Source organism: Pelecanus crispus, chromosome 5 (genome assembly GCF_030463565.1).
Source record: "Pelecanus crispus isolate bPelCri1 chromosome 5, bPelCri1.pri, whole genome shotgun sequence".
Taxonomy (NCBI): Eukaryota; Metazoa; Chordata; class Aves; order Pelecaniformes; family Pelecanidae; genus Pelecanus; species Pelecanus crispus.
Genome location: NC_134647.1, coordinates 29780700 through 29805641, shown reverse-complemented (window position 1 = coordinate 29805641; position 24942 = coordinate 29780700). Strand labels below are relative to the sequence as shown.

At 37.3% G+C, this 24942-nt stretch overlaps 1 protein-coding gene across 1 annotated transcript in view; it reads right to left on the bottom strand.

Annotated features, from left to right (window-relative positions):
• Positions 1–24942, bottom strand: part of PARD3B (par-3 family cell polarity regulator beta) — a 426026-nt gene that overhangs the window by 209962 nt on the left and 191122 nt on the right. The window contains exons 6-10 of the mRNA XM_075710482.1: positions 17469–17555; positions 13727–13852; positions 8961–9319; positions 7161–7300; positions 6268–6396 (exon numbers count right to left, since the gene is read on the bottom strand). Coding sequence (XP_075566597.1) covers positions 6268–6396; positions 7161–7300; positions 8961–9319; positions 13727–13852; positions 17469–17555 — 841 coding nt within the window. The remainder of the gene's footprint in view (positions 1–6267; positions 6397–7160; positions 7301–8960; positions 9320–13726; positions 13853–17468; positions 17556–24942) is intronic.

The window sequence follows — 24942 nt, the reverse complement described above, 5'->3', positions numbered from 1 at the left end:
ACAGTTTAATAATTGAAATAAAGTAAAATAGTAATGCTAATAGTAACAGTATAATAATAATAATAATGATACACGAAGCAAGTGATGCACAATGCAATTGCTCACCACCCGCCGACCGATACCCAGACAGTTCCCAAGCAGCGATCGCTGCTCCCCGGCCAACCCCCCCCCAGTTTATATACTGAGCATGACGTCATATGGTATGGAATAGCCCTTTGGTCAGTTTGGATCAACTATTCTGGCTGTGCCCCCTCCCAGTTTCTTGTGCGCCTGGCAGAGCATGGGAAGCTGAAAAAGTCCTTGACTAGCATAAGCAGTACTTAGCAACAACTAAAAACATCAGCATGTTATCAACATTCTTCTCCTACTAAATCCAAAACACTGCACTATGCCTGCTGCTAGGAAGAAAATTAACTCTATCCCAGCCGAAACCAGGACACATATGGTATATGGAATAAATCTGGTGACCCTTGTAAATGGCAAGGTACTACAGTTGCCAGTAAGATCTAAGAATTGCCCAAATACTTCAGTTTATTAAATGCAAATACTGTAAACCTGGATAAATGCAACTAAAATGTATGAAGATTCAATTTCTGTTAAGAGCCAGATTTTATATACCTTTATTCTGATGTATACACACTTCTGATTTCATAGATTAAAGTGGGCTGCCAAACAATTTTGGACAACACCAGAGCTGAGACTGGTGCTATCAAGTAAGCAGTTTTCATTTCCCAATGCTCTGAGATAAGGTTCCTCAACTTTGGAGTTTTGGGCAATAATCCTGTAAGCAAATACAATGGTATGAGTAACATTATGCTTTTCTCTCCTTGTGTATCTCCACTCTAACTTTTTCTTTAGCAGCAGGCAGAGCACCGTCAGGGGTTCCTGCAGCCAATGAGTGCTATGACCAGAGATTTCAGACCACCCTTCTAAGGTTCCTGTATTTGCTGGAAAATAAGAATAGTGGCATCTGAAAGACATATCATTGCTGGGTCATAACACTTTGACGGGCTTGACAGAGAAAGCAATAGTAGACCAGATGCAATAAGGTCTCTGCAGCCTTGAAAAGGCTGACTACCACCTTCACACAGAAAAGCACAGTAAACGTATTTGCTGTTTTGGTAGCTATACTGGCATTTCACAGCATATAAGAGCTCATTCAGCCATTGCAAAATTGTTGGATCTGGTTTAAATAAACACACCAACCACTTTTTAAAGATACATTAATTACTCAAGCAATTTATTCCCCTTTGGTAAGTTAGGGAGTCCCACTGAAAGCCGGGATAAATAAAGGGATACTTTTTCCCACTCTCTGTTCACTGTGACAGGAAAGACTGTCACATTCCTTCTAAATAGTAATCTCTTACTGACTTTTATAACGAGCACAGTAACTAATTAACAAAACTCAGTGCATAGTTTCCATTACTCTAAGCTATAACGAACTAGTAAGCATCTTCTGAAATACATAATGAAAGCTGAAAACCTTTGAAGGGCTGCACTATACAATGTTTTCACTCTAAAAAGATACATTTGTGTAGACAACCTACACTCATTTCTCAACTATTTTAGATAAAGAGAATCTACAGGCCCAAAATTAAACACTTTCTTTCAAAAGTTCTTGGAAAAAAACAAGACTTTTAAAAATCTACATAGTTTATAAAGTTATTCAAGATGAAAGGTGCCATGTGTATTCACAATATCCTTCTCTTCATTATACAGACCAATTCAAGAACTTAATCTTGTATATATTATTAAAATCCATTATATGTATATTGACCTCTTTTTTCCCCTATCAGACTTTTTATCTCCCTTTGAATAGGGATAACACAACAGAGAATTGGTACTTGCTGGAATCATTCTGTGACAGAAATTATTTGACCATTTCTGGTTAATTGAGCACTAGAATCACTGGTTTGGCCTACAAAAACAGGTGCAAAAATGGTTAAGCCTAGGCCGAAATTTCACCTATTATTTCCTGCACATAAAAAGGCAAGAAACAATTAAAAGGAAGTAATAGAAATTAAGCTTTGAGTATTAAAAACAAAAGGAAAACACTTCAGGCAAACAAGAAGCTCTCCTTCAGGCATAGAAGTTCAAGGTAGTGGAAGGAATTAACTAGGGGAAGACTGAAACATAAAAGTTAATCACATGGTAAGCAGAAAAAATGCTTAAATGTCTCGCATCCTGCTTCCTTCTACCCTGTACAGTACATGTGTATAAAAAGACTCAGAGCTAAAGATCAACTGCTACATTATATACATAGTTGTTCTTTTAGTTGTTGTAAAAATGCTGGTTTGTTCCCTTTCCACCTCCATTCTTCAGGGATCAGTGAATATGCCAAGAAACCATAGAAATAATGATCACAGTTGAAACTGGCAAGTCAAAGCTATCTTTAAAACAAAAATAAAGCATATGCAAAACTTACGCTATGTATGTGTTTTAAGAAAAATGCATCGAAATATTTTCGGTGCTATATTATTTCTGGCAATTACAGAACAGGCAGATTCCTCTGTTTACGTGTGCCATATCCACTATACTGAAGGCTCATGAAAAATCACAAGAATAAAGAATTATATAGCGTCATGGCACAGAATGGCTTATGCCAGAGCTGTTCTCACTCAAGTAGCTTTGCTTGTTTTACCAATGCGAGGATAAAGAATGAGAAGAGGGAGTAAGTGATCTTTATATCATTATTAAAAGAAACGGCACCTTCAGATCACACATTTTTCCTGGAGAAAAAACAAGATGCCACGAACACATATGATCAAAACGTATTTTCAAAACACAACAGAACGATAGCCACAATTTGATGTGTATTCCATTTACTTTGATAAGAGCTGGAAAATCCAAACCTGTTCAGTTAAGCCAGTTTCTCTCTGTAATATTCACCATCCTTTACAAAACAATCAGTGTTACAGAGTTTAAAACTCAAATGCACCTTAAAGAATGCACTAATCACTGGCCACTCTGTAGACTGCGGTAATTAAGTGAATCAAGATTTTCCCTTGAGTTTTGGAATCAGCTCCTTACTCAGCTGCTACACTGTCAACAGCTGGCATGAATTACTGGGAACATTTGGCTAACTGGATAATAAGGAGGACAGCCTGTGGTTGGTCCAAATTCTACTTCACTGATCTGCTTCAATTAAACCCCCCCCCCCCCCCCAAACCCCAACAACAACAACAAAAAACCCCAAAACCCCACAACTCATTAAGATTCCCCTTTTCTTTTTTTAAAGCAGTAACAACACTACAAAGACTGGGGTTTCTATTTTATTCCCTCATTATGTGCAAACAATTTAACTGTACAACTCTCAGATGTTACATGGGCTAGTGTAACTGAAGCCCCAGTTCTCTATAATTTAATAATGCCTGTTTGCAACACTAGTTCATCCTCATCCATACCACATCTCTCTCTCGGCTAGTGTGGCAAAGGTTTGTTACTCTGAATGTATTTTTCTACTTGCTAGCAATTCATCAGCATAGATCACAGTAACAAAACCCCCAAACTCTACTCCCATCTAGCTTACTGAAGAGAAAAATATTCACAAGACCAAGCATTCTCCAAACCGCAGCCTCATTACAAGGTAAAGTAAAATGGTATTATTACTGACCCTCACAACCAAATGCTACCTGCTGTTACTTTGTTACATTATTTACTTTGTGGCCGCCCAGCTATCAAATTCTTTCCAGAAATCAATGTAGGAACCCAGTTCTAGTGGAGCAACAAGCTCAAAAGTGGTTCTGTGCACGGTCTCTAGTGGGTCCAAATTCCAGAGGCATCTTTGCCACAGGAAGCTGTGGGGAATGGGCACGTATAGTAAGCTGTCCTCCTTTTGATTTCAACAGGTAACTGGGAATCTAAAGAAAACAGCTTCTCAGATTACAGTCCCTGGAGAACTGCTCAAATCAAGAACAAGTCCGATATAAAGCAATTACCCTATTATTGCCAGGCATTAACAAACCCCCCAAGTATTTAGGTAAACTCTGCATGCATGTTACATAGTCAGAGCACTCAGTTACAGCTGTCCTTGAAAATACTGGATTATCCACTGCCTTTCCTGTCAAAAACAAACATTTAAAGTATCGGCTTTTTTCTCCTCTTTGATCAAAACAGGACTGTAACTTTTGAGGTAGCAGAGGATTAGTCCAATGTAATGTCATGGCTGAAGCTAAAAACAAACAAAAAAGCTAAACCAATTTTAATTTATTTTTTTAATCTTTGCTGAGACTGTTCTCAGATGTCTCATGAATTCTAACAAGCATCATGTTAGTATCAACATCTGGTAGCTTAGTGGTATGGTAACCCACACTTTTGCCGTGAGCTACCGAACAGATGTCACTGAAAGGCTTTTTAATTTAGAAGGGCTGGTTCCACAAAATTATCTAACGTATTTCAGTAACTCACATTGGTATTATATTGTACTTGATTGGGATAACAAAAAACACAGAACAGTATTAGAATTCACACACCACCACTGTTGCAGTGAGGGCCATCACTTGTGCATCATTCTTTCGCAGAGAAAGCAATCTAAGCGAAGGTCAAGCCAGCAGGATAAATGTGGCTACTTTCTGGATTTCAATCATGCCAGTCATAAGTAAGTCACCTTTTGAAAGGCAGTTAATCCTTGCTGTAGGGGCTAGAATTTAATAGCAAGCAATTGTGGCAGGTAAAAATTATAAATGGCTTTTAGATTCTTCCAGCCTTTTATACCCACACACTGCTACACTGATTTCCAAGAGAATTTGTACTATGACAATAAAGAATAATGTATAATGTTGTGGGAACATGAGAGAGAAAAGAAAAATACATACTTTTTTTAAAAGTACATTTTCCAAGTAACATGTTTTATAACTTAAAAAACCTGCAAGAAAAAACTGTTGATGTAGCCTTTTCAAAAAATAAGCTCTTAGAAGAGCTGGTGGAAGAAAAGAAATCCTAAATATAATAGGTAATTTAGTACTTTCAGACTCCGAAACTTCCCTTCGATCCACACAGACACTGACTTTACAGCTCAGGGCTTACCAAACAGAGCATTAAAGTGACCGACTTTGGTGCTTTGGGAATCACTGACAACGAATGCCCAATTACAGGGCTGAAAATACTCTTCCATTATCCTCCTTAAAGATTACTCAATAAAAAAGAAAAATGAAAACAAAAATAGTTTTGTTAGGACACTTCACAATTGCTCTACTACTGGGAAAAGCAGGCACCAGTGGCACAAGAGGAAAGGCTCACGAGAGAATCTGAACTCCCCTCCAGCTTCTTATCCTACCATAACCAACTGACACCCTTACCTCAACAAGGTCCAACTGGTAACAAGTGAAAAAGAGGAAGACTGTTAGCATTGTTTTGTGAGGAAACATAATGGAGGATTTCTGTAGAAGAATCTGCTAACAGTCTAAAGCAAAAGGAAGAGCAAGCAGGAGGTAAGAAGAATGAAGGTGGTTTGTGTCCTTTAAAGGAGATAAAATGAAACAAAAGCAGGAAATGCTGTCCTTCCTTTATCCTGCGAACTTCTTAATGAAAGGTCAAGTATAGCCATCAATCAAGATAAGGAAGAGGCGACCAAAGAGATGACCTTCTTTGAGGGGAAACAAGTATGTATCAGCACTTCTACAATTATGTAGTCCTCCTCTGCCTATGTGAGAGAAAGGGAGCAGCTTCATGCCAACGTTTTAAAAAAAAAAAATTAAAATTAAGCACTTGAGATAGAAGAAACTCAGACATGCAAGAGCCAATTAAGTCAAAGACTAGCAGCCAAGGAAAAGCTTGCCTCCAAAATTTGTGAGGAGTGCAATGGAATTATATTCCTCGCCACTCCCGCAGTTTGGCACCTGGCTTAGGAGATGCACCTCCTGGGGGCAGCCACCCTCACTAGTTTGTTACTGATGAGCTGCAGGACTCATTACATGCACTTTAAACTTCTGGTTTAAAGTTGTTGCTTTTCTGAAAGACAATAATCCATTCTCGGTCATGCTTGACTGCACAGTTACAAGACTAATTTACAATACTCCCCTTTGAGTTATGCTTATGATGTCATTTTGGGGATGAAAAATCAGATTGTGTAGAATTGCATCTAAAGTAGATAAAACCAAATATCCATCAAAATCAAATATAAGTATAAATACTGCTCAAACACAAGCCTTATACAAGCGTTACTCTTTGCTGGCTTTCTCAGCCAACAACAGTTCATTTCTACTTCTTGGGGTAGTTTTAAAACATGGAATTGTTTCAGTATCACTCTTCAGGACAAAGTAAGTTTACCAGCTCTCGAGGTAGAAAGGCCTCCTCCTGACGAGCCACGATCAGACAGACAGTTTCCCCTTGCTTTGTGCTCCTCAGCATAGCTACAAGCTCTTCCTGGGTCCTGCCAGTGATGTCCCGTCCATTCACCTACCAGACACAAAAGAACAGAGGATGTCGCATCTGTGAGTATGACTGTCTTTTGTTGTTTTCCCCTCACCTAACACAGGTGTCATTCAGTGACTGAGAGCAAAGATTATTACCAACAGCTCCCACACTGTCTCCCCCTCTGGCCATGCACAAATCACTCAACCTTTTCCCCTTCATTTTCCACATCTGTTAAAGCAGGTCTGTAGTACTTACCTTGCAGGGGGTTTGTGAGGCTTAATTAGTTTGTAAAGCACTTTGAAGATGGAAAGTACAAAAACAAGATCTAAGTATTATTAAAACTGTTTACCTTAAGAGCTTTTTGAGGTTATTAAGTAGAAATAACCCATTAGATAATGAGATTGTAAGTCAAAAGATATCTGAAAATTTTAAACAGACCAGTTTGAGCAAAATTGCCTTAAAATGAGCACTTAACCACCTCGATATTAATCAGAGATTTTTGGACATGGCTGAAGCAGCAAGACATGTTTTGTTTCTAAGTGCTTAACTGCTTTAAGAACCAAGATGTTATCAAATGCCCCTTGTTCAAACATCCCATGGCCCCTTGTGAAAAGCACCTTTTTCCAAATCGTGGTGTAAAATACATGTTGACAAACAGTACAAAAGCCATGAGACTTTTTTTTTTTAAACCAAGATCAAGAATTTTAATTCCATACATCAGTAGTATGTATAAGGAAATAAAATATGTACGCCAAAACCAGCGATCAATACTCAGCAATGCAAATACAATGGATGTTTATCCTAACCTCCAGGATTCTGTCTCCTGACTGCAAACGACCATCTTTTACTGCTGCACCTTTTGGTAAAATATTCTTCACAAAAATCGGACCAGGACCATGTACTGAAGAGTCTCTGGTAACCACAGTGAAACCAAGTCCTTCTGGACCTAGAAGGTGAGACAAAGAACTCCCAATGTAAACTTCAACAAGCAAATGATGATCATTAAAAGTAAGTAAACAATGTCAGTAACATATCACAGACACTCATTCATGTTAGCTCTTAAGAAAAGAAAGCAAACAAAAAGCTGTAAACGTGAGTCTATTTGCTGCACGGGCTAGAGAAGAATTCTAGCAATGTCAGAACACATCCTCAAATCCTCCTGCAACAGCTACAGATGGAAATTCTTTTGGATAGCCTACAGTAACACAAAATAAGCGAGAATTCTCATTTTAAAGCACTTACTTTTTCTCTAGGTGGTTTTAGTATCAGCCTTCACTTTAATGTCAATAGTCTTTGAAACAAATCGGAGCAATCAGAATTGTTTATTTATGAGCATAAATACAATTTAGCAGGTTTTACTGAAACTTGGTGAAAAGTAAAAAGTCACATGATTTGAATGCAAAAACTGCTGACTACATGCTGTTAAGAAAGGGCAAGTTATATATAAAAGCTTCCATTCGTGAAGTTGTTTGCTGCTTGGAAATAAACAACCTCAAGCGTTAGTAGGCAAATGTTTTAACAAATAATTAGGAAGTAAAATCAATATTAGCAGGTATTATTTATAAGCCACCAAAATCACCCAGGAATAGCAGGGTCCATAAAAATCTTTTTTATGTTGAGCAGGATTGCTACCCAAGTGACAGTTTTCAGAGATACCATGTCAGTATCACATTCTTATCATTTCTAAAAATACAAATTACTGTTTCAAAATCAAAAGCATTACACCTAAAATGGGGAAAATTCTGAAGTAGGTTTTGTTAATGCAAAGCTGAAGAGTTCAGAAGTAAAAAATGAGTGATTTAAGTTAAGAAATAACAAAAATTAAGAAATGACAGCTTGATTACATTCATTATGTGTTAAAAGAATAAAGTTACAGACAGTTTTTAAAAGGGCCACTTCTAGCATCAAATTTAACTCTCAGCCAAATCAGAGACAGAAATTAAACAGAAAATAGAAATGCTAATTGGGATCTGCTTAAGCACGTTTTACTACACGTGCATAAACCTATTACTCCATGCAAAGACAGACATCTGCACGGAGCAGCAATTAAAGATATACACACAAAATTTGGCCGAACAAATACAGATTAAAGGAAAAGGTTTGCAGAAAAAAAAGGGAAAGACAGGTAAATCTGTGGTCAACTTCCTGAATAACATGAAACAGAGCAGAGTATATTTTTAAACATATCTTTAAAAGAATGTCATAACAGTGCTGGTCAATTAGCAGACATGAATAAAAATAACAAAGGTTACCAGCAGACAGTTTAAATTTTTATTTGAATATTTACTTGCAAAAAGGCTGAATCATCTCTTAATATTGCATGTTGCTAATGAAATACCTTCCACAAAATCAGTAACTGAAATGTTTTAAAAATCAGTAAGTCTGGATAACATACAACCAAAATTTACAAGAAAGCTGACTGTTGAAAACATTACTGTTAGTATTCCTTTACCCTTTGGAATATTCTTTTACCTTTTGGAAGTTTTGGAACTTTTGAACTGTAAATAACTTGCTTGTACTTTTAGTGTCACTAGTTTAATTAAAAGTTAAGGTATCAATATAGAGAACATGATACAGAATTAATCATATAATCTCCAAAGACTTACCTTTTTTCAGGTCTATCTTTATTTTCTTTGCATTTTTTTTACTGCCAAAGCCCATAAGGGGAGACAGTGAGGGAGAAGATGCCTTTCTACCCAGACGTGGGAGGTTGGGGCTCTTAGCTTGTTGTAGCGTTGCCTGTACACCTGCCTCCAAGCTGCTTGCTCCAGAAAGATTAATTGTTTTCAGAGCAGGTTTTGGATGAACAGGAGGTGGAATCTTTGTTTTTGGAACTCCTTCTTCATTATCCAGAAAACAAAGGGGAGCAATAGCAGACTTCTCATATTGTTCTCGATTATATGGAGGAAGGACTTCCAAGACGACACTTTGAAATTTCATTGCCTGACGGAAGATGTCCTGAGCCCTTTAACAGAAAGGTATCAAAATTCACATAACAAACTGGAAAATTTGGGCAAAGTTTGAAGTTGTTTACAGAGAATAAGAGAAAAATTTATCTTAAACCTGAAGAAATAACCTTACCTGCACATCTACAGGGCCCCTTTTCTAAAAAGTATGCATGAAATAAGACTTCTAAACTACGTAATTTCTTTACATTTCAAGTAGGAACAGCACATCTGTCAGGATTCCTAGGCCGCTATGAAAACATATCAGCCAGAATAAACTAATGAACACAATTCTTCATGCAGGACATCAGGAAGGGAAGTTCTGAGGGCAAAAGCTCATCAAAAGTCTCTTGAAGTTATAGCTTGCTACTTTTTCAAGTGTTTGTCTGTTACATATTTTCTTGTTGGCTTAGAGGCACACTGAGCACTTGTATCCACCAGAGCAACTGGTCATATCTACTATAAGCAAGCTCAAGACTCTATTTTTCCCAAGTACAGCCTAACTGCCCCTCAGATTCCTTCATCATCCCTAATGCAACTGCTGGCTGATTCCACACCAATAAAAAAGGATGAGGGTATGGGATATACGGACATCTTCAGAAGAAGTATTGCGACTGCAAATGGTGCAATAGAAAAGGATGATGGTATGGAATATACAGATATCAGAAAAAAAACCCAGTGACCAACAGTTGTAAAAGGTGCCACTATTTGTGTGTTCCTGCATAAATGGATAAATAAATAGGTAGATATTACTCACATGTTTCAAGCAGTAAGCTCTTGCTAAGGTGGATACGTGGATGTTACTTAATCAGTGTCTTTATAGATGTGCTCAATTGCAATACCAGAAACTGTGTTAGAACATTTAGTGAAACTACTCCCCTTGAACTGATTAATATGGCAACAATATAGTATTCAGGTTCCCATGCATTGCAAGGCAATTAAGACAAGTTGGCCAAAGCCACTGTTCATACAGCCTTCCCTGGATTTTGAATAACCCGGAGATTTGGTCAGTCAAAACATTTCACAAACCTTGGATTCTAAAGGAACAAAGGAGACTTCTCTCTTTCTATGCTTTCCTCTCCTACCTTCTGATGAAGTTGACTGATTTTCTTCTGTACTGCAGAAGACAACTCAAGTACAAACAGAAGTAGCAACTGAAGCACATTTTGAGAATGAAAAATCAAGAACTTCTGCCTAGCAGAATTGGGTCAAGAGGGGAAGTAATGGCCACATTAATTTTTAAATAAATCACAGGGTCCTTTTGAGAACAATTTACATATCTCCTACCTTTCTGTAAGGTGTTCATCAGTCAGGCAAAGTCAGTATTTCACTGAAGTCTTGCCTTTGGATTTACACTCAGTTATGCAACAGGAGTCAATGTTGAAAGTACTTCCGAAATCAACATTTTTTTTACACCGATACAGAAAGGAAGCCACCGCAAATGTTAACATCTTGAATACACACCTACTGCTTTCCCAGCTCAGCAGAGCCACACAGTACACCTCCACCCTGCAGCTGTAGGTAGTGGAAGGGAGGGGCTGTTTCGAGAGGGTTTTTTGCAGGATGAAGACACTGAAGTCAGGGGGCAGTCCCAATGGATATTGCTGTGGGAAAGAACCACCTTGGCTATACTGAATGTACGTGCACCAAGAGTCAGAATAACTGCATTCATTGGCAGGAGACACTGCCAGAAGAGAAACCTCAAACTTGGAGAAGAAAGGTAGCAGGGGCAGTGTTGTGGGAAGGTATTCTTCCTGCACCACCCTCAAGGGTTAGGTTTCAGAACTGTAACAGCACTATCCCAGTGTGTCTGCAGGGGTTATAGGTTACCTGCTCACCTATAGCCTGTGAAGGTTTTCAAGGACAGACCTTACCCTGATCACAGAAACCACAGTGTGCTCCCAGCATAAGGATGTAAAGTCTTAAGCAGGTTTCTTTCACACCCTGTCTTCATCCTTGCAAGTAGCCACTTGGCCATATGGTACAAGGTCATTTAATAACTCAGTTTCAGGAGATGAATATTTTAAATATATGAAAGAGAAAACGTAACACCTCCTTCAAACAAAAAATATTGGAAATAACGCAAGACATCCTGTGGGAAAGCCTAAATGCAGTCTTCAGGGGCAAAATAACTGGCTGCACTTGAAAGAAAAAAAAATAACGGATGGAGAAATTTACATTTCTTGAGACCCCAAACACATACTTTAAAGAAATAAGGGAGTCAATTAAAAGAGGTGCTAGAAACTCTGCAACACAACATAACGTAATTGAATAGATTAACAGCAAATGAAAAAGCAGACCAACAGTCCCAATATATAAAACTATTATAAACATGGGAATACATAAAGTATGCTGCTGCTATTACAGCTGCAGAAGCAGCAATCATCAGGAGCAATACTAGAAAGTCTCTGCTGAAAACAGAAAGAGACAGTATGTAAGTCTCTGCTAAGTGTTAAAACAGCTTCTACAAGGGTTATGAAGAAATGTCAATTTAAAACTAGCAAACAGATTTTCTTCTCAAAGGAGACTCTGATGACTATTTCTGGGTCAACAGTCATTGGGACAATACTTCGTCACATCCATTACAATTACTGCATTTCTGTAACTTGGACTTCACTCAGGTTAGTACAGTTATGTCATGCCAGATGAAAACTAAAATGCATATTCACTGAGATTAGTTTCAACCCAGAAAGCTGCTTTCTTTAGCCGTTCTCAACAGCCAGGGAAGAGAGATGATGCAGAAGGCTATTCTGGAAGGCAATTCAGGAGTACAATGGAACAGGACATGGGACCAGGCTAGAGCTTGTCCACAATACTCCCCCCAGTCCCCAAATAGATGTTGAGTCCTCACTGCCCACAGTTTTTCTCCTCAGATCCAATGCCACTGCAACCACACTACTTGTTATTGTAACATAAGGTGAATTAGACCAACTAAATTAGGCTCTGCTCTGAATCACCTTTTAGTCACCTCTCTCTTTCACCCTCCCAATGGCAGAGAGATCGTCTAACAAGGCTGGCCTCCCTAAGAATTGTCTTTGTCAATATCCCTTCTAACTCCCTAAACCTGGGAGAAAGCGAAGTGTCCTACATTTCTCATTTTGAAGGGAAGCCTGATGGAGAACTGGGAAGTTTACTGCAATATTTCTAACTGTCCCAAAAATCTAGAAACCTTACAGAAAAATATGCGGAGCCCTCCATTCCACATACACCTCATGGGCTTAAAGCCTCTAGAGATCTAGTTACATTACGTTCTGAAGAGAACAAAAAGGAGATAAATTTGTAAAGCAAAGATCACATACAATTTTGAAAAGAGAGGTTTTGATTCAGGCAAAAACTCATTTGAGAAGGATACGTCTTTATTACAAATCTGCACAGGTGAGGCAAAGAACATTTTAATATGATACCAACACTTATGTTCTGATAAAGTTGTTATCTTATGTAGGAAACTTTCCACAGGTGGAAGAGAATGGCAGGTACTATATCACATCAGAATACATTTACCACCAAATACTCAGAAAACAGTAATTCAAAAACCTATCAGAAGGCAAAAAGCGCAGCCTCAGAAACTAGGTAATACCTACTACAGAACTACACTGATTTTATGAAAACTTGTTTTGCAAATATTTATCCCTAACAGTGAAATTGCTTATTTGATTTTAGTCTAGAAACCTTGAACATTTGGCTTGCTGTTTAGAAAGTTAAGCCTCAACTCCCTTGAGATCTCAATAGGTTTTTGTTATATTATAAACAATCACTCAGCTGTCTAAACATATGGATTAAAAGTAAAAACAAATTACTGTTTAATTACTACAGCATATATCTGTGAAATTTGAGGCTATTCTTTTGTGCAACAATGTCACATTAATTCACAGCCGATCAAAGCAACCTGTTACTTAAAGTAATTTGAGATGGATAATAAATGTCAACAGATTTGTAATAAAAGTCATAAGAGGTGAGACTTACCATTTAGTTCAACGAATCATAGTTTGACAGTACTAGTCTTTATAAAAAATTAAATGCTCAAAAAACTGCAGCACGAAAAAAATAAATTTTATTTCATTTGCAAAACAATATCAAAAAACATGCTGCAATGTTGACCCATTCTGAAGGTCTTATGAGGAACAAATTACAAAGAAAATATGGAAAAAATAACACAATAATTAGAAAGTGAAGATAACTATTAAAAACATTAAAGCTTTTTACACTAAGTAAGCACAGTAGGTTCACTAAGACTACAAGAAGATTTCTTGCCTCAAATTTCAGCTTATTTGGAGGTTCAGAAAGAAAGTGACGAAGTTTCTGCCAGGTATCAATTTTACAGGCATTTTATCTGAAATAAATTTCAATCCCTTTGCATGAACCACTTAATAAACACAGCATTGTATAAAATACTGGATAGTTAAAAGTATCAGTAAACCAGCACTTACTGTGCAAAGGTTTTATCTGTAAGGTCCACATGGTTAATCTTCACAATGCATTCATTTTCATGGAAAAGCCCATCACGCCTAGATCTGCTATTTTCTTCAATACCACGGATGAAGAGTCCCAGCATCCTAAAAGGCAAAAAAAAAAAGTGAAAACTATCCTTTATTCTGCTGGTATGAATTTATAGCAACTAAAAATAGATATTAATCTCTACTGTGTATGAGATGAGACAGAGTAGACCATTAAAGGTCTTTTCCAACCTAAACTATTCTATGATTCTATGATTATGAAGTGCTTAACCTAGAGAAAGGATTTCCAGCTCACTCTTTTAACTAGCAGGGAGGGGACTGCAAGAAACACCAAGAAAAATTGCTGGACACCAATGCTATACTACTTGCTAGAACTTCAGGAAGCATTAAGGCCTGTAGGTCATACTTGGAGAAACAGAGGAAAACACCTAGATCTCCCCATCCAGTTAAAAATTTGAATGTAGCTTATGCAATATTTGACTGCCACTAAGTAAGATTACATTGCTCCAAAGAAAAGCACAAACAGATTAAAAGTAATTTTCTAACTTGACTATAATAAACTAAATGGGCATTAGAATAAGATAAAAAATAACCACTATTTCTATGTTTGAGAAGTCTCTGAAGCTTTTCAGTTGCCAAAGCCCCTTGTTTTGATACATGACGGCAATACTATTTATGTGGCAGGAGAGCAGAAATCAAAACCTAAGTTGTTTGTTACCAGGTTATGTTTAAATTGAAAACTGAAGTACAGCACAGAAACTTCTGATAATGCGTTAAGTCAACAAGTGCAGGTGGTGCAAAATTCCAGTGTGGCTAACTCTGCTGGAAGCACTAGGCTATTTCTGACCTACCTGGAGCATCTCTGTATTGCAGACAACTGAGCATAGATATATCCAATGATGCTAGTATAATATCCAAAAAACCTGACAACTGTGTGTTTGTGAAGACCTTTTATAATCAAGTTTTATCCACTAAATTTGCATACTACATCAGCATCAAAGACAGATGACCTTGAAAGACCATTTTCTATTGGTTATACTCCATTAATGTGCAATTTCCAATATGCCAGCACTCCAATCACAAAACCGAAGTGTTGTATTTTTTCTCACATTCATGACTGCCCCTCACATTTAAGTCAATGCAACAGATTCACAGCACACCATTAACTATTTCAAATGACACTATATTCACCATGCATCTGATTTTAGATTTACTGTATAATAAGATTTAAAAATTTATATTTATGTCCTATCAATGTACTTTAAGTGAAAACTTGGTTCCTACAGAATATTACTTCTTCAAAACATCTCACAGAAAAAAAAAGATTCAATCTATTGCATAAAGATTGTCTTGCAACCTGTATTACTCTTCACTAAAGGATTCAAAGGGGCATTAGTGATGAGGGGCCACAGCCTTATCAATGACAAACATCCAACTACTGGCAATCAAAAAACCAAACACTGAGAACTAATGAAATACAATTACCTAAGATGCAAACCAATAAAAGCAGAGAAAAAAAAGAAATTACAAATTAAGTCAGTTGCTATGATTCTCACTAATCCTGTTGTGTTTGGATGCTGCATCAATATAATGCAACAGGATTGCCCACTTGTCTGAAATGCATTGTCTCTGCTGTAGTACCTGAATGAGTGGCTTGAGTTACGTATGCTGTGGCAGCTTAAATTCATTGCTCCATTACTTTTTTCCACAGCCTCAATTTTAGCATTATTTTAATGATCTATTAAAATTTAATTTCCTTTTTTTAATTATATCTAAGTGCAAAAGAAAGGGAAAAAATTATTTCCATTAGTTTTGTAGTTCCTGTATAAACTAAGATTTTGTAAATTAATGCAATGTTTTAACTACCTCCAGAAAAATTTTGCTCTGCAGCAGCACTAGGCTAAAGCCAGCATTACCTTATTAGAAGATAACTTCACAATTTAAATACCAGACCAAGTTAGTCATGGCCAGTGTGCCCCCATAAACTGTATCTTGGCATTAACAGAAATAAGAGATGCTCTTCTGTACTTTCTTATGTTATGATGACTTGAAAGTTGTACACTAGTCTCAGGCTTGATTAAATAAAAGAGACAAGCGATTTAAGCCACTCTAGTGCTTTTACAAAGATATCAGTTTGGTTCTGCCAAGGGTCATTAAAATTTCAAGGCAACTGTCTAAACAAGTAGTCCATCTGTCAAAAAACTCTTTTCTCCGAGGGATCCCCAAAAGCATTTGTAAATAAGGACATATTAACATGCATGTAATGTAGACCAAGGAACTCCACTTTTTCTTCATGGAGGTCTTTAAAAGCTGCACACAACACAGCGATGCTTCCGTACAGAACTGTATTACAGTCACAATAATTACTGATTTTAACAGCTTGCAATTTCACCACAGTTTTTACCTAATGATCTTGGAATACAGTGTGCACACTACAACCTTTATGGCATGACTATAACAAAGAGCTATTGTCTGCATTTCATGATGGAGTAACAAATAGAAGTGCCTTTCTCAAGACAAACAGGCAGCCTACAAAGCCAAGGACACAACTCAGACCTCCTACAGTTCCCACTGAAGACCAACTTTCTCCTTGAGACAGTGACGATATTTTTCCAGGCAGCAGGTGGACATCTATTTCCCCTTTTGGCAAATAAAACATTCTGAATGAATTTGGGTCCACTTACAAACTCAGATCTTGCTGAGAAAACATTTATACACAGACTTTCACAAGGCAATTTAATCCTTCACATTCTTTGTCCTACAGGAAAGTTGACAAATAAAGAAACACTTAAGAATTGTAGAGTTTTTACTTTCGCAATAATTTTCTTTGTGCTACAGGCAGCCGTTTTACTATAAAGTAGTGTCATTTATGGCACTGGCAATTTCCCATCTCTTATTCAGGGCTGCCAGTGTCAAATTAACTATCTGACTCAGCCTCTCTATGTCAAAATTCAGCCTAGAATTTTTTTATTTTTTATAATTTTTTTTCTTTTTTTTACATCTGAGTTACGTAGCTTGGAAAACAGTTATAATGAAAATGCTGACACAGTCTTAACTACAGTACGTCAATATGAGCATGCTGCTATAATAGGCTTTTGTGATCTCAAGAGACTATGTTAAATCATTTATAATTAAAGTAATTGTATTGTGACAAAGAAAGGTTCATGGTATAGTGCACATTTTATAAATGCTATAGAACCAAATCTGAAAGGTGGCTTGAAAAATATGAGGCATGACCAAACAAGCAAAGTTTTTGAATTTTCTTGTCTGATATGTCACTAAAGAAGGGCCTATGCAAAGAAATCCAACTGGAGAAAAAAACCAAAACAAAACCAAACAACAATCCCAAACAAAAAACCCCGACACAACCAAAACCAAACCCCACACCCACAAAACCAACCCAACACCACAAAAAACAACCAGCCCCCTAGTCCCCACACCTTTAGTACTACATTATTCTACAGTCTAGTTTACCATTCAGAGAATAAAAACAGAGGCAACTAAAAGAACATGATGAACAAGGGGGTTGGTATTGTCTTACATGTAACTTATACCAGTAAATACTTTGGTAATGGAAGACAGTGTCATAGACTCAAGTATCAATTTTCTTTTAAGCATTTCTTTTCCTTATAGTTAAATAGTAAGTATGTTAAGAGAACCACAGCTGAAATTCTTTCATTAATATACTTCTGGACCAATGCAGAAAATAGCTTACCTTCCACTCAAAGATGAAAAAAAGGGCACTACATGGATTCCCAAGGGTCCACCTTCCCCAGAGATCTCCACTGTTTTTGTCATTTCACTAAAAAAAGAGCACAGGGAAACACATCACATATGCTTCTTCACAGAATTCTCTGTTAAAACCAAATTCCTGATTGATCAGATAGCAGAAAGGACAGAAAAAGTATTAGACTCAGAGCACACTAACATATAACAATATGATGAAGTGTAAAATGGTTATCAAATTCTTTAATTTTTTTAGATTAGAATTTGTGTGCTTTGAAAGGGAAAGACACCAAGTACTAGACATTTTCCTAAGTCAACCCTTAAATAAATTAACCAGAATATTAAAGAAATAAGCTTTTAGGTCAGGAGAGACTTCACCATAAAAAAAGTTACTCTATGCGTTCTTAATTTAAGCTTCACGTGAGCTGCTTCAGTCAGTTTCCCCATGTGGACACATTATAAACATGAAGAACATGCATTAAGAACACCAAGCCAATAAGCAAATCAGTCAAATCATATTTCAATAACTTTATTTCTGCCCTCCATTGCATACAACCTCACTGACAAAAAAAAGAACCAAACAAATGGTAATCAAAAGTGCAACTCAGCTCATTTTATCAGGAAGTTTCCTTCCTCAAACACCATTATCAAAAACCTCTATATTATCTCTGACAGATTTTTGCCATTTCATGGCCATGTGCTGTTTCATTTCCTATTGAGTATTTTACACTGCCAGCCTTACAGTGACCTTAACTCTATTCCAGGTGATCATAATTTTAAAAAGGAATGCACTTGGATTGGCTAGAATATCGGCGGGGGAGAGAGAGAAATGAGCATGGTCTGTATTCTAGCAGATCACGTTGCTACTTTCTGTGCTAGTCTACATCTTCTGTAACACCCCCTCCCCTCAAATCGTACTGAACACCATCACTCAGGATTAGTGGCCAGTGGACTTCTACTTGGTATGTCCACTTCCATTTATATTTACCTGATGAGAAAGATGACCAAGCCCCCAAATGATTTTTTTCCTAGCACAACAATTTCCTCTGGGATCAGCTGACTGATCTCACTGACCCATGGTCTTATGATCATTTGATTTGATGCAAGAAGAAGTGCACAGGTGTAATGGAGGAATCTGTGACCACCCTTGAAACTGCAACATGTGGTTACACCAGATTAGATACAACATAAAAACACATGGCAGAGCTAAGCTCGCTCTCAAGGAAGACAAGAACTGCAACTGATCTTAGACAAATTCTGGCATTGCTTCCTAATAATGCAGGATTTTTTTTTGTTTGTTTGTTACGAACCTTTATCCAGTTGCATAATTATTAATCAGAAGCAACTTGCCCTAGGTACAATAATTCATAACTTGGTCAGCTAATTATGGAATAAGACCAGAAAATAAGTTATATAATTTTATTTTGGTTTTGGAGTTTGGGGGGATGGGTGGGGTTTGTTTGTTGGGAGTTTTGGGGAGGGGTTTTTTTGTAAATTATTCTTCCAAAAAGGCTGACACTGGAATGAATTTATATTCCATAAAAATGAAATAGACAGACCCTGGACAACAAACCACCACTGATCCCAAAATAGCAGATTTTCATGTTACTATATTTATAACACAGGCACGATCTACAGGTATTTCTAATTTGCTGATTTTTTCATGAATCAAAACAGGGAAATCCTGACAAAATCTTCCTCTAAGTTTTTTTAGAAAACATTTTTTTCTAGTGAAACTGGTTGGAAAAGCTAATCAGGGTAGTTACCAAAAACTCAAAAATGCATGCATAGGAAATTAACTCTTCTTTCAGTTCCATCTTCTACTTCCTCCAATTCTCTTAACAGAAAGAAAAAAAAAAAGGACTAATTTTATTGTTTTTTAACTTCTACAGAATCAAAACATACAAGCAAATTGAGCAGCCAAATCGTACAGATCCAGAAAATAATCTAAAGTAGCGAATGGGCTTTCATTTGTACAGGGAAAATTTAAATAAGTTACAGTTGTCCCCAGATAACCCTGTGTTGCTCAAATACTCCAGGGAATAGTTGTCTTCCTAAGCAACTGTATAATAGAGCTGGAATTTTTTTGAGGGCTATCACGATAGACAGGTTAGCTGTCATATTAAATCAATGCACTTACAGCTACAAGTAGGCTCAAAGCCAAAGAAAACATACAAGTTTATTTTTAAATCTAACATGAAATCTACACACTAAGAAAAATAGTTTCTTTGTGAAAACAAATAGCCCATATGTACATTGTGTATTACTTTTAAAAACATTGTGGTACATCCTAAAAGTTACGGACATACTAAAGCACTATATATCCAGAATAAGAGCACCCTCTATATACATATATATAAAAAAGGTGGTTTAGAATGAAATTTTTCATCAAAAGTCTATGAGTGAGAATGACTTTTCAAACAAATGTGATTCTTAGTTACATCTGAGACCAAAACTGCCCTTCACAACAACTTGAGTAGATCTCTGAGGACATACTATTTTTATATTATACCTATAAAAGCCTGACAGTTAAAAAATTGAAAAGCAGGATATCTGGGATTTGGCTTTTTTTGCTTTAGGAACCTCAAAGATTAGAGACTCAGAAAACTTTGACACCATTGACTCAGGCTGTCCATCCTCCAGCAGGTTTAATCTGCCCATAAGAACAGCTGAATTCCAGCAGCGTACTATTCCACACCGGCTTACAGTTTACACCTTACTGGAGAGAGTATTCAGGAATAGGGCACAGCTGAATGAGATCCTAAACAGGATGAGCTTTAAGAATACTAATTGCTAAACTCCACAGGCACAAGGGACACCAAGGTGCTGGGACTCTTCAGTTTGACAGGGTCAAGTTAAAAAACTGAAAGAAGGGGGTGGGAGAATGCAGGATGGCTTTCCACTGCTGGTTGATAGCTGTGATATTGACAACAGAGAGGGTAATTTATGGATCTTCTGCAATATCCAACACATTTAAAAAAACAAACCAACCCACCAACCCCCAAAATAGGAAAAAAATAAATTCCAACATTAGTAACCTACTAGTGGCCTACTATTTTAAATCTCCCCTATACCCTATACGTCCTAAATGCATTTTGCAGTTAAAAAAAAAAACAAAACAAACCAAACACCAAAGAAAAATGAGTCTGGCCTATCAGGTCAGTCTAAAAGACCTGGAGTCCAATTGCTAGCTGGGGATGAGAGGCTGGGAGCACTGGTGAGCGATGCACAGAGGGTGCCTCAGTGTGCTACACTGCTCGTATCTCCTGCTTGTTCTTCAAGGAGCAAACAGAGCCCCTACCTCAGAAAATACTGTCCTTGCTGAGTTTGCAACCCAATTTCTATGGAATACGTACAGGTAAGTTCTTACGGCAATCAAAATAAGTGAACTTCTAAGAAGCATTTATCTCGGTGAAATTTACCCGAACTGCAGGCTTCACCCCAACCAGAAACACGGCACTCAAGCTTCTTGAAGTGCATGCTGGCACCTCCCTTCCCCTCACTGCACTAAAGGTGCCTCTCAGGTCTCAGTGAAGAGAGAATACCTGCCTAGCGTGACCCGATTGTGGCATCCAAGACCACATTCAATGTTGCACTATTGATTTTTAACCTGAAGAAGCTGTCCTCATTTACTATTTAAATTCTTCATTGCTCGATGTTTATTGATTTCTGCCAGATTCTTTACAGTCTATCACGTTTGTCAGGAAGGCTTGCCATGCATATTATTAAAAATGTTGATGAGTACAGTTTTAGCAAAGAGAGAGACAGAGAAGATGTACGCATGTGTGTGTAGTGAGCATGCACAGCAGTCCATTTGTAACATGGGAAGCAAAAATTTAAATGGAGTGCTGCACACTCAGCGGTGCATATTCAGTGGTGAATCAGTCTGATCTTCAGATTGGCAGTGCCCTTGCTGTCAAATACTACAGCTCCCTGTCCTGAAAACTGTATCAAGAATTAGCAGTTTGTCAGTTATGCCATGAGAAAAGATCTGTTAGGTGAAAGCTTCTCTGCAAACTATCCAACAATACTGAAGAAGCAATCTCAGCCACTGAGCACACAGATGCTTAAAAGGGACCTCTCTCCAGAAATAAATGTTCTGGAGTTTTGCAGCAGGACCTGGCTCTCTAAGGCACTTTGACCTTCCCGAATTACAAATGCTAGGAGAATCTTGGCAGGATTTCTCTTGGGGAATGCAGTAGACGCAGCCTAAAGCAGATTAATTGTTTTGCAACATACTGGAGACAGTACCTTGCAAAAAGCTGCTTTCTGCATGGGTTACTGGGCAAAACTTGTCATCATATGTATGTCACAAGAATCTACCACCTGAGTAGATTGATAGATCAAGTTTTTATCATTCCAGTGGCATATTCTTTTGCCATTTTAGTCTTATTTGACCCTTGCATGTAAGTCTTCAACTCAGGCACAACATGACGAAGCAAAAACCTTTGAACAGATCATTGAATTCCTCACATGTTTTTAAGAAAAGGTACAGATTAGCAAGCTGCTGTATCTGAATAAAAGTCTCAGCTCAGGATGTCAATGTTTCCCTTGCAAACAAAAAAACATGGCTGATATTCTGAACATGCTTTGTTTTTATTGACCACAGCCAAGTAAAAGGCAAAGGAAACATCGCTCAGATGCAGTGAGCTTACAGATGAAGTTATTGAGCTGCACTTCCTTGCTTGTTCTTCACTCACGCCTCCAGCCCCACCAGCCAATGCTGCCGTTCCACGGGAGGAGAGCATCCACCACCAAGGGGTGCTGACATTTGGTAGAGAGCACAGGCCTACAGGTGATGTCAAGTTACTAAGGGGAATTTTAAAGAGGAAGCATGCACAGATTTATCCAACTAAAGAGGGTGATGACTCTGTCCATGTACTACCTTTGCATATTAAAACATTACAGTTGCTGATGGTAATAAAGCGTTTGTACCCTTTCTTCCAGAGAGGTTTCCAGAGTAGCCAGAACAACTAAAGCTGTCAGACAGCACATTCCCACGCACCTCCTACACCTTTTCCTCATTTTTCCTTGCCTCTTTTAAACTAGATGCTCAAAGATCTGATGAAAATGTCTTGAAAGCCCTGAAGAAGAAACTGGAGCTCAAGGTGTTAAAGTGTGAATACACTCAAATGATGAAAATCTGAGCAGTATCTATATAGGGATGGAGAGCACCCTACAAAGAGAGGAGAAAGCAGCTGAACATGCAGTCAAGAAGGAGCTTTCCAGGCACAGTTCAGGAAACTGCTTACTCTCAGAAGAGACAGGCACATTTCAGCTGCTCCATTTTACACAAAACTAAACAAATTATCCACAAAGTTTAAATACTTACTATGAAATAATGTCAGAATCTTCCAGGTTCAGGTTTGAAGAGGTAACCAATCACCCTCCCCTAACTAAAATGCATGAATCTAGTAAAGATGCTACTGTAATCCAAATCTTTTCCCCCCCACTAAAATTAGTTAGTTCTCACGAGATTAACTGTCTAAAGGTTCAGAGAGAAACCAAACAACCTGCAGGCATCAGGTTTTTGTGCCTTTTTTTCTTTAAATCAAGTTGCTCCACTTCTGTGTTGTTAGACTAATGAAACACACAGAAGGTTAAAAAAAAAAGTAAAATACAGAGAAGTAGAAAATGCTGCAGTTACACTTTAATTATGTATCTACAGTACTTAAACCAAGGAACTGACCCTGACCTCTGCTAGAAAGAAGTGGGAAGACAGCAAAACAGAACATAATGAAAACACGTAATGAATTATCTATGCATAAATTACCCTTTGAGTTCCAACTAATCCACTGCTATTAAGCTAAACATCCACTTCCAAGCAGATTCGTGTTTACTGTTCCTTAACACAGTCATTTTTACTAAGAAAAGCAAGGTTTTCAAAACCAGTATTACTATGTATAGTGTGCTAAGGGATTCAATGTTAAAGTTTGTGACAAATTTCCACCTCACTTATGTAGAGTATCAAGACCCTGCTGTTACTTTAAAAATCTTTCAGTCCTAGTCCAGAACATGAAGGGAAGCAAGGAAAAATAACAAATTTTATACACCGCTGGCTTTAGCTTGGCTTCCCTTATTCTGAAAATCATCCTTACTAGCAAAGCCAAAATAAAAAAATCCATCTTCAGAAATTACAATAGGATTGTCATTAGTCCTGTCTTTATTTATTCCATTAAAAAACATGCCAGTGACCCAATGTTTCAAGTTTCTCTTCTAGCAAAGTTCAACTCTCAAAAGGTCAAATTAAAATTTTCAGATTCCTGAGGGATACAGCCCTGAAAAGTTTCCAAGTAATTTTACAGTGAAATGTTTTAAGAGAATCCAGGCAAAGAAACTTCCTTCCTATTAGCTTCCAAATAAAGGAGCTAAAAATCCTCCACACTGCCACTCATTTCATTCACCCAACGTGCAACTAATTTTACCTACTTAAATCAGTGAACTGATTTTCTTCAAATGGCACAGTTTTCCTACTTGAGTGAGAAATATAAAACAAGCCAAGTCTGAAGCCTTTAACTTCAACTGACTAGGCTTCACAATCATCAAATATTAATCATGGTATTCTTTTTTTCTGCTTCCCTCTGAAATACCCATTATTGGCTGCAGTTAGAGAAGGGACACTGACCTCAGACAGGTTGGTGCTCTGATGAGAAGGCTCAGATAATTTTCTTAGGTGACTAGCTGCTATTTTGCTTAAGTGCTATAGGTCACAATGATTACCAAACTCAGTGACAAGAAGGAGTATTTTCTAGTGAAAGCAGGAGGGACAATAGTGGTTTTCTTCTTTCTTCCACAGCATGGAGTAGCTCACAATTAGGCTGAAATATTAGCTTCATTAACATCACTTAACTTAACATGGCTTATTTAAATGAAGGCTTAAGGTATCATGACTTGGTGCTCCTTCATGGCCCTAACATCTCTGAACTATAACAAGAAAGATACCTGCACAAATGAGAATTATAAATAATACTTTCTTTCAGAAAGAACAGTGTAAAGGGAGTCAAATTAGATATTAAGATGCTAGTTTTACTACTTGTGGAAGAAAAGTTTTATTATTCAATACTATTTTATTAATAAAACCTTCTTTACTTATATTCAATCAATTAAGATACCAGTAAGATAGATGGTCTATAGTGACTCATTATTGTCCTTTATTAACCTATTACTCCTACTGAAAAAACTTTTGTAAAAAGTTTAAAAAAATCCTCTTCACTTTTAAGTAAAAAGCCATACAAGAATCACAGAATCTTTGCCTTAAAATTTAAATTCTTTGACTTGTGAAATTCACTGGAATTTCACAGAAATACCAACTAACTTTGCTTTACAAAATAATGTGTTCTGAATTCCTCCTAAGTTCACTGTTTAAAGAAATAGGAATATATTACAAATACTTGAATATAATTCACAATTTTGAGGGAAAAAATCTTCATACTGCCTACCTCAACACTTGCAGGCAAAATAGT